This window comes from Acanthisitta chloris, unplaced genomic scaffold (assembly GCF_000695815.1).
Source record: "Acanthisitta chloris isolate BGI_N310 unplaced genomic scaffold, ASM69581v1 scaffold11066, whole genome shotgun sequence".
NCBI lineage: Eukaryota > Metazoa > Chordata > Aves > Passeriformes > Acanthisittidae > Acanthisitta > Acanthisitta chloris.
The window spans coordinates 1-8,321 of record NW_008679757.1 but is presented as its reverse complement, the minus strand read 5'-3'; the positions used below and the strand labels follow the sequence as shown (position 1 = coordinate 8,321).

Sequence of the window (8,321 nt, the reverse complement as noted above, 5' to 3'; positions counted from 1 at the left end):
AATATTTTTGAAAAAATATAATTTTTTTACAATATTTTCAACTTAAACACTATTCACACTGAACACGTATGGCAGCTTAACCTACCCGAATATGAAGTTTAAGAAGCCAAAACTGGTCTAGCTTTATTAAAAGAAAAAAAAAACCAACAAAAAAAAAAAAAAAAAAAACCAACCCCAAAACAAAAAAAAAACCCAAAAAAGAACAAAAAGTCGTTGTGCTGTAGACTATTGTGTAGTGATGATTAAACAAAGCAAGGGAAAAGCACCACTCAAATCACTAATGCTGGGGGTTTGCCTGATTAAATCCAGCTAGGGAAAGTCAGGAGTTACATAGGCAGTGCTATGTATGGTTCTTGAAGGAACTGTGATGAAACTCACATCTCCTCGTGGAAGGTTTCTACCATGGTAACATACTGCAAAGTACAGGGAGTCTCCTCCTCCCAGTCGTGGGGGTGTTAGTTTGGTAGCTGAGATCTAGGACTCTGCACAGGTCTGTAAGAGTTGGGTTAAAGCTCACACTGCCTCACGTCGCTGTTTCATCAGGGGAAAATTCAACGTTAGTAACAACACTGAGACCTCAACGGAAAGTTAGCTCATTTGCATAACAATCAGATCTCCTCGCTTTCATTTGGAAGTTAAGGCATTATCAGGTGCAAGCTAGCACCAGTTAACACATCTTTAGTTAACGACAGACCATCCACCGCCAATTCCAAGTGCTGTTTGAAAAGTCAGAGTCTGCAGAAGGTTTGATGAACGTGGTACTTTGTCTCAACTTGACTGGTGCTTCTTACCTCACTGCCTCCTTCGCTCAGAGCCAGGGCCCAATTATGGTTCCATTAAACTTTTGACAGGTTTACTTAATAACAGTCTCAGCACTTTTATTGAGCATGCAAGACTAACAAAACTTTGGCAATGCATAAGTGTAACACAGTGACAAGAAGAGAGAGCTTTTACAATTAAATCTTCTAATACTGGCTTCACAGTGTGGAAATTGTGCTACATCCACCAAAAGAGGGCCCAGTCTACTCAAATATTTAAGTATTTCACCCCAGGAACAAACTCCTTTGCGTTTGGATTCAGATTACTCTTGACCTGAGGAAGGGAAAAACAGACATCGAGTTAAATTGGCATTTTCATCTTCCATTTTCAAGCCGAAGACAATTGGAGACAGAGAGCATTAGGCAAAATGTATGGATTTAGAGAGCAGTCAGGCACACTTATCAGCAGCCTAATCCCTGGAAAAGTTCACTCCCCCGTGCTGCTCCCTGCATTATCCATCCCTTCTCAGCTCCACCTGAGCCTCAGCCAGAGGGCTCAGGGAAGGAGCAGCAAACCACAGGCATGCAGCAAACACAGCAGCTTCCCTTCATGCTCCAGTGGCCTTTCCTCAAGCTGAGCTGTTAAAACGTGCCATAAGGTTTTTAAATCTTGCTTATTTAAGCAAGAGGAGACTTGTTCCAGGAACTTCAGCCACTTCTGGGAATTTCTTGTGTATGAGCACTGTATTGATTTTACACTAACTGTGACTACCCTGTCCTCCCCCTTGGCAAGCTGCTGCTGCTCAGCGTCCTGCAGAGGGGCACCAGCACCTTCAAAAGGAGCTCTTTAGCACAAAGAAATGGAGGATTAGGCTCTGCTGTTCCTAATTGAGTCTGAAACTGCTGCCTGCAGCTGCTAGAGCTTGGAAAAGTCAGGGTGTTCATCTGAATCTCACAGCAGGATGGTGTGGGGATTGTACTCTGCATCAGGGATGTTGTGTTCTGTGAAGAAACATAAGTACCCACTGCCCTTTCCTTTGAGTTAAGCCCTGGAGAGAAGTCAGACAGCAAAATGAGGGAAATAATCACACTTTGGCTGCTTTCCTCTTCCTTAGAATTTCTACAGACCTGCTGTGGTTCTCCCAGTTCAATCCAGACCTTCAGACAGGGCTGTAGCAGCCCAGCAGGTCAGTGCTGACAGATCCCAGTTAACCTCCTGGACAGCACAGGAAAGGTCAGCACTGCTCACTGCTCCTTTCGCAGCACTCCCTGCACACCCACAGCCTCCTGAATTCAGGCCATGGGCCAGGAAAGGCTCCATGAAGGAACCCACCACATCAGGTGAGGACACATCCCCTACCCACCCACTGCCCCTCACCACGGCCAGGCTGGCTCCAACAGGCCCTGCCCCAACTAGGAAGGGCAGCTAGCGCTTGCCATGAACAGCAATAAAACCAGCCCTGCACTGTGCTGTTTCCTTTGTATCCATTTCACTACCTTGGGAATATGAATTAGGAAGGACACTCTCAAGATTAAAAAAAAACCAAAACACCCTAAACCCAAACAGGGGAGGATAAGCTTAAAAAACTTCCTAACAGTAAGTATCAGACTATGGTGAAAGAATTTGCTAAGCATGTATTTTACTGTATGTGACTGTGCCTCGGCCGTGTAAACTGAGACTGACTACAAACCCACTGCCAAAACCTGGACAAACCACTGGCCAGGTTTGCAAGCAGCTATGTTACTACTTTAGTGAACTCCTCCAGCTCTAGAAATAGGATGAGAACGTGAATTTACCACCAGATCCTCCAGTGATGAGCTGTCACTGATAACAAGGTCATTGAACTGGTCCTGGATTTGATCCATTGTTTGTGGGAGGTCACGGGCTGGAATGAACCACTCGTGCTCCTCCTCCTCCTCCAGCATCTCCTGGAAACAGCGTTCGATAAACTCCTCTTCCCACAGCTCCTCCTCGATCTGGGCAATGACAACAAACTGCTTCAGCCACAGACGTTCCCACAGCTTCTTCCCAGCTGTGTGCACCTAGCCGACCCTTTTCCTGGCTGTCCAACGGGACAGCAGGCAGCAGGAAGGCAATCAGCTGGCATTTCACAGCCTAGGAAAGTGCTTTGTCCCAGGAATTTGTGTTGCAATTAAAAAGGAAAGGCAGGAAAATCACCCCCAGCCCTCGCTCTTTTATTTGCACCTTGTTAAGAGCTCAAGGAGAAGGAAAATGTTTGTTCCAAGTGAAAACTGCAGTTGTACCAACTAGTCTGAGCTGAACTGGCTGCAAGCACGAGTAAGGGCACTGTGCCAACAGACACAGCTAGGCACACTCCCTAGGGAAGTGTCCTAGGGGACTCCTGGGGAAAAAATAACCACTGCCTGTCCCTTGGAACAAGCAGCATCTCCCTGGCTCTGCTCAGTCCCGGTGGGAACCCCACCTGATCCCAGCAGCTGTGAGGAATCAGCCCTGCTGTGCTGTGGGCAGCACAAACTGACCCATGCACGACTGACATGCAAAGCTTCGCTCGGTGGTTCAGTAAACAAGCTCTGGAGGGAGTCATCCAGTAAGTTTTCCAGGTCCTGCACCACAGTGCTTAGGAGTGGAAAGCAGCGAAATAGAAGCTGGTGTGAATGACTTGCCAGACGTAAGGGAGTGGAAAATGACTGAGGACAGATTTAGAAGTTCACTCAGTGGAAGCTCCAACAAGTTTTCCTATCTGTGCTTGGCTCTGAAATCAAACCCCTCCTCCATCCTGGAGTGGGAATTTGGTTACATACCACAAATATCAAACCAAAATCGTTCCCACCAGAGTCCAGGATTCCTGTGAAATCTGTGTCCTTGGGCAAACCCAGCCGGGTGCTCTGGGAACCGGTACACACCACCACATGTTCTGAGGCACCACCTAGGCCGTCAAACCCCCTCGAAACGCTGACCCAGAGACTTTCCCAGAGCAGCATTCCAGCCTGGATGGCACCTCCCATCCATCCTGGCGGGAGGCACTGCCTGCAGCCTGCCGTGGGCACACAGCCACAGAGGGCAGTGCTACACGGGGCTTGCCCGGCTCTAGGGGGGTGGCTACATGTCTGCACCCCTACAGCTGCCTCAATGGCAGCTCCACAAGAATTAAATAACCTTTAATTCCCCAAATGTCCTGATATTGATACTGTCTGTATTTTCCAGCCCAAGTTTAACTTGCTCAAGTTCCCAGAGGGATGTGAGCAGGCTGCCACAGAGGTTTGCTTGCCTGAGCATGACCCTTCTCCCCTCACACTTCCACCTGCCCTCTGCTCTGGAAATGGAGTCCGTGCCTGAAAAATTACAGCACAACTCTCAGCTCCTTCCCACAGAGCTCCACAGTACACTTCCCAGGGGGAAAAAGCCTCCAAACATGGAACAATGCACGAGAGAGCTGAGATTCTGTGAGCACACCTGACTGTGAGCTGAGCTCAGTGCCTTGCTGGCATCCTGCAGAGAGCAGTTGCTGTGTCCCATGTGAGCAGCTCAGCCCTCAGCACAGCCACAGCTGCTGGAGCACAGGCAGCAGCTATGAGTGCACAGAGCCAGCTGGGAATCGGGAAGGGGCAGGAGGAGGAGGTGGCTGTTCCTAGCCCCCCTGGGAGAGAACACTGTGGCCAGATGCAAGGTGGCAGATGAAGGTAAGGCTTCATTCCAAGGCCAGCTGTGAGGCACTCAAGTATGAAGCAATGAGCAGGACTGTCATCCAACAGCTGTTCCTGCAACTCCCTGTGGAATGGCAGCGCTGTTCCCAAGGCAGGGATGCACCTGGATGCACCCAGCTCAGAACTACACCACCAGCATGCCTGCACACGTACACCTCCACAGCTCAGCTAACAAGGCCCATCCCTTCCCAAGTGCCACTTACATCTGTCACCTCTTTCTTCCCCTCCCTTCTGCAGAAGGAGGGGATTGATGGATGCATTAGAACATGCTGCACTCCCTCTATTTTCCACCAAGGCTACAGAAAGGCATTGTTTATGGGCAGAGAAAGGGAGACCTGTCTGTTCCCCAGGATCCACAACCCCTGGAGAGGGGGTTAGAGAGAGGTGGGGGATGTCTCTCCTGCCATGGCTGCAGGGAGAGGACTAGATGGAATGGCCTTGAGCTGAGACAGGGCAAAGATTTTAGGGAAAGTTTTTTTCAATGTGTTTAGGCACTGGAATAGGGAATTGCCCAGGGAGGTGGTGGAGTCACCATCCCTGGAAGTGTATAAGAGGTGTCTGGATCTGGTGCTGGAGGATCTGGTTTAGGGTTTAGGGGTTACAGCAGTGACAGGTTAATGGTTGGACTCGATGATCTTAGGGGTCTCTTCCAGTCTTGCTGATTCTATGATCACTAGCAAAACCTCATGTCCAAAGAGCTCTGACTCACGCCCTGGTTGCCAAGCCCCCACAGCCCTCCCTCCACCTGAGCAATAACAAAGCACATGACAAAGTGAGAGGGAAGAGACTTGCCTGCCTGTTAAACTCCTCTTCATTCTCCATCCACATGTACTCTGCGAAGGGATTGTCATCCTCGTGGGAGTGCCCATTGATGATGACATCCTCGCTGATGATGCTGGGGCTGGTGCTGCTGCGACTCGGGTCCTTCATGGCTGCGTCTCCGGTCCCAACCCTGCACTGAGGGATGCAGCGGTGAGAGGTGCACACTGCCTCAGCCCCTGCCTCTGCACAAGCACAGCCCAAGGAGGGAAGGCTACACCTGCACGTGGAGGCTCCAGACAGCCTTACCCCACCTGCAGCAGAGTAGCACAAACATCATTCCCATGTGTGCGCATTCCAGGGACAATCTCCCAAGCTCAACCTCGTCAAGGCCAACGAAAAGTGACAGAAAAAACAGGAAGCACATGGACTTGCCAGCAGGAAAGTATTTAAGCCAACATTCAAAGGGAGAATTAGTTTTCCAACCACTTCTCACTGCTGTGTGTGAAGGCACGAGACAGGTCTCAGGGCCCTTTTGCTGCTGGGGGAGGCAGGAACTATCCCACACTGTTCCTGCCAGGCTGGGCCAGCAGTTCTCACAGCTACTTCCTTAGCCACAGGCCACTGAGTGGGAGCTCCAGGCACAGACAACATCAGAGGCTCTGAAGCCAATGCCTGCCTCTCCTCTCACTTCATTAGCAGGGACTGAGTCACCCCTGGAGAGCACTCAGCACTCTGTGTGTCCTGAGACGTGACAGGGAGCTCAGGGACTGAGGGGACACTTGGCAAGTGAGGTCTGTTCCACGTAGTCAGCATCAAAAGCAGGACAGAACCTAAATTAGGCCTGAATCCCTGTCACAGGAAGGGACTGAGCCATGCTCAGAGCCCCAGGGCTGCTCACAGCAGGAGAACTTTGTGTGTGCTGAGGTAAGGGAAACCACTCACCTGTACAAGCTCCAGCACAGACACCAACACTGGAAAAGCTCAGGATTTTTTTGGATACTGATCCTGCTAGCGGTAATTTTTAAAAACAGGATAGAAACTGAGGCAATTAGCTCAAACCCAATCAAATAGGAATGTTCTTCTTGTGCTAAAATAATGCTGCAGCAGTGAAACTGTTCTTGTTTTATTCTCAAAACCAGACTTTAGCTCCTTGTGCACATCAGAGTGACTTACTCGGGGAGAAAGGCTCAAAATAGAGCCTCGTTGTTGCTGAGTACAAGGACTCATCACATCTCCCTGGATTCTAGCTGCTCCTGCTATCTAGGGAATTTATACAAGTTTTGGTGCAAAATGTTTTCTGGATAACACCAGAAACCTGCCACAACCTAATGGCAAATTAAGACAAGCCCCAAGAACTCTCCTGCCTTGCTCCATTCCAGGTTTTTAACTCAAAGGCCACCCCCAGCAGGGAAGCTGCTGCAGATCCCCAGGAGCTGCCACAAGCAGGAGCGATCCTGGTATTCCAGCACGGGAAAACAGGTTCTTTGTGACGCTCTTTCCAAACAAACCTGCAAAGGATTACTGGCAGTGTCTGACACAAAACAGGGAAGGACGTGGCATTCAACACCCCAATTCAAGCCTGAAATTGCTCTAAGCCACTTGGGCTGTTCCCAAGCCAACACATGGGGTGGACTACAGGAAATGGAGCCTAAAAACCTGATTGATGGGTTGATCTTTTTAGTGTCAGGTGTTTTCACCTTTTCTTTGCTGGAGTCAATCCTGGTACTACCATTCCCCCGGAGTAACTGCCCCAGCAGTGTGAGGCACTGGAGAGCAAGTCCATAAAGGGAAAACAATTAAAAAACCACCTAAAAACCAACCTTACTTGTTTGTGCCAGAGCTTGGCAGGTTCATTTGGTGAATCATGGGCTACTTTTCCCATTTGTGAAGCGTTCCCACACAACATAAGCTATGGCTGTGGAAGGGAGGGAAAAGAACTCCACTGTTGCTCATCTGGGCCAATTTAGCTTTGTCCACCACTTCCAAGGACAGGATGAGCTCCAGGACAGACTCCAGGCTCAACCTGAGTGTGTGAAGTTTATCTGACACAGCCCTAAGCCCACTCATGTTTTTCCCACACGCCAACAAACACTTATCCAGCAGAACAGCGAGGAAGCCCCCGGCCAGTCCCTCTTGTAATTTCACTTTCTGCAGCCTTCAATAAGACAACTCTCCATTTCAGACACAAACCAACTGATTCCTGGCTCAAGATCAGCCTTATTCCACCAGGACTGGGTACAACCTCTTCAGTCATGAGCTGCAGAGAATTCTGAGGGAGAGAGCCAAGTGCCACTTCCCATCCTGCACAACCCCGACCTGAGCTGCTGCAGAGAACAACCCCAGTGACAGGCACAAATCATATCTCCTCCACCTGGCAGGAGGTGGGAAGCAGAGGAGCTCACAGCTCCTCACACTACCAGAGGAACATAACATCAACAGTGCTGAGGAACAGCAAACACGGAGGATTCTGTCCCTGGAAGATTCAGCCACAGGTTACTCCAGGAGTTTTGGGGGTGGTGCAGGAAGAGCACTGGAGATGCATAAGGAACGATGCTAAAAAACAGGATTTTTATCTTGGGGATGAAGGCATAAATTTAAAATCCTGCAATAACAGGACTTCCAGTTAGCTCAGAGTGTTTTCCACATGGAGTGTGGGCTCTTTGCTCCAGAACACCACCAAAGTCCCCAAATTTACCCATTTCTGCACATTTTTGCTGCAGTTGCAGCCACAAAGAGCCCTGGACCGAGCACCATTAAAACTGAAAGCCTTGTGGCTGAAGATTCTGCATTTCAAACACAGCCTTCAAAGGAGATTATCCACTGCCTCCTCCAGCGCTGAGCTCAGGCCTAATTCCACACGGCCACATCAGAGCCTTGCCCAGGAGAGACAAAAACGGGGGGAGAAGAAATAGAACACGTGTCTCACGCGCCCGAAAGCGAGACCCGAGGGCTGAGGGGGGAAAGAAGGTGTTCTGGAGCAGAAACGCGTGCAGGACACGGTGTGACTCGTTTATCACCCCCGGATTGCTGCGAGTCGGCAGCGCCGGCCAAGCGGCGCGTTATCTGCTAGATTAGCAGGCGGCAGTTACCGAGCGGCTGATTACCCGAGTAACA

The 8,321-nt window shown here is 49.8% G+C and overlaps 1 protein-coding gene across 1 annotated transcript; it reads right to left on the bottom strand.

Annotated features, from left to right (window-relative positions):
* Positions 1-707: 707 nt before the first annotated feature.
* On the bottom strand, positions 708-5,416 carry PAIP2 (poly(A) binding protein interacting protein 2). The gene is made up of 3 exons (XM_009077435.1): positions 5,238-5,416; positions 2,556-2,735; positions 708-1,092 (listed from the first exon to the last, which is right to left on the bottom strand). Exons 1-3 carry the CDS (start codon positions 5,373-5,375, stop codon positions 1,027-1,029), a joined length of 384 nt encoding a protein of 127 aa, XP_009075683.1. The 5' UTR covers positions 5,376-5,416; the 3' UTR covers positions 708-1,026.
* Between the last annotated feature and the right edge of the window lie 2,905 nt (positions 5,417-8,321).

What these genes read in the sequence shown, in the direction of transcription:
- PAIP2 (XM_009077435.1), bottom strand. Translation starts at nt 5,375, where the DNA reads ATGAAGGACCCGAGTCGCAGCAGCACCAGCCCCAGCATCATCAGCGAG. An exon ending in AAGAGGAGTTTAACAGGCAG is followed by an intron (nt 2,736 to 5,237) that starts GCAAGTCTCTTC and finishes GTCATTGCCCAG; the next exon opens with ATCGAGGAGGAGCTGTGGGA. An exon ending in CATCACTGGAGGATCTGGTG is followed by an intron (nt 1,093 to 2,555) that starts GTAAATTCACGT and finishes TCCCTTCCTCAG; the next exon opens with GTCAAGAGTAATCTGAATCC.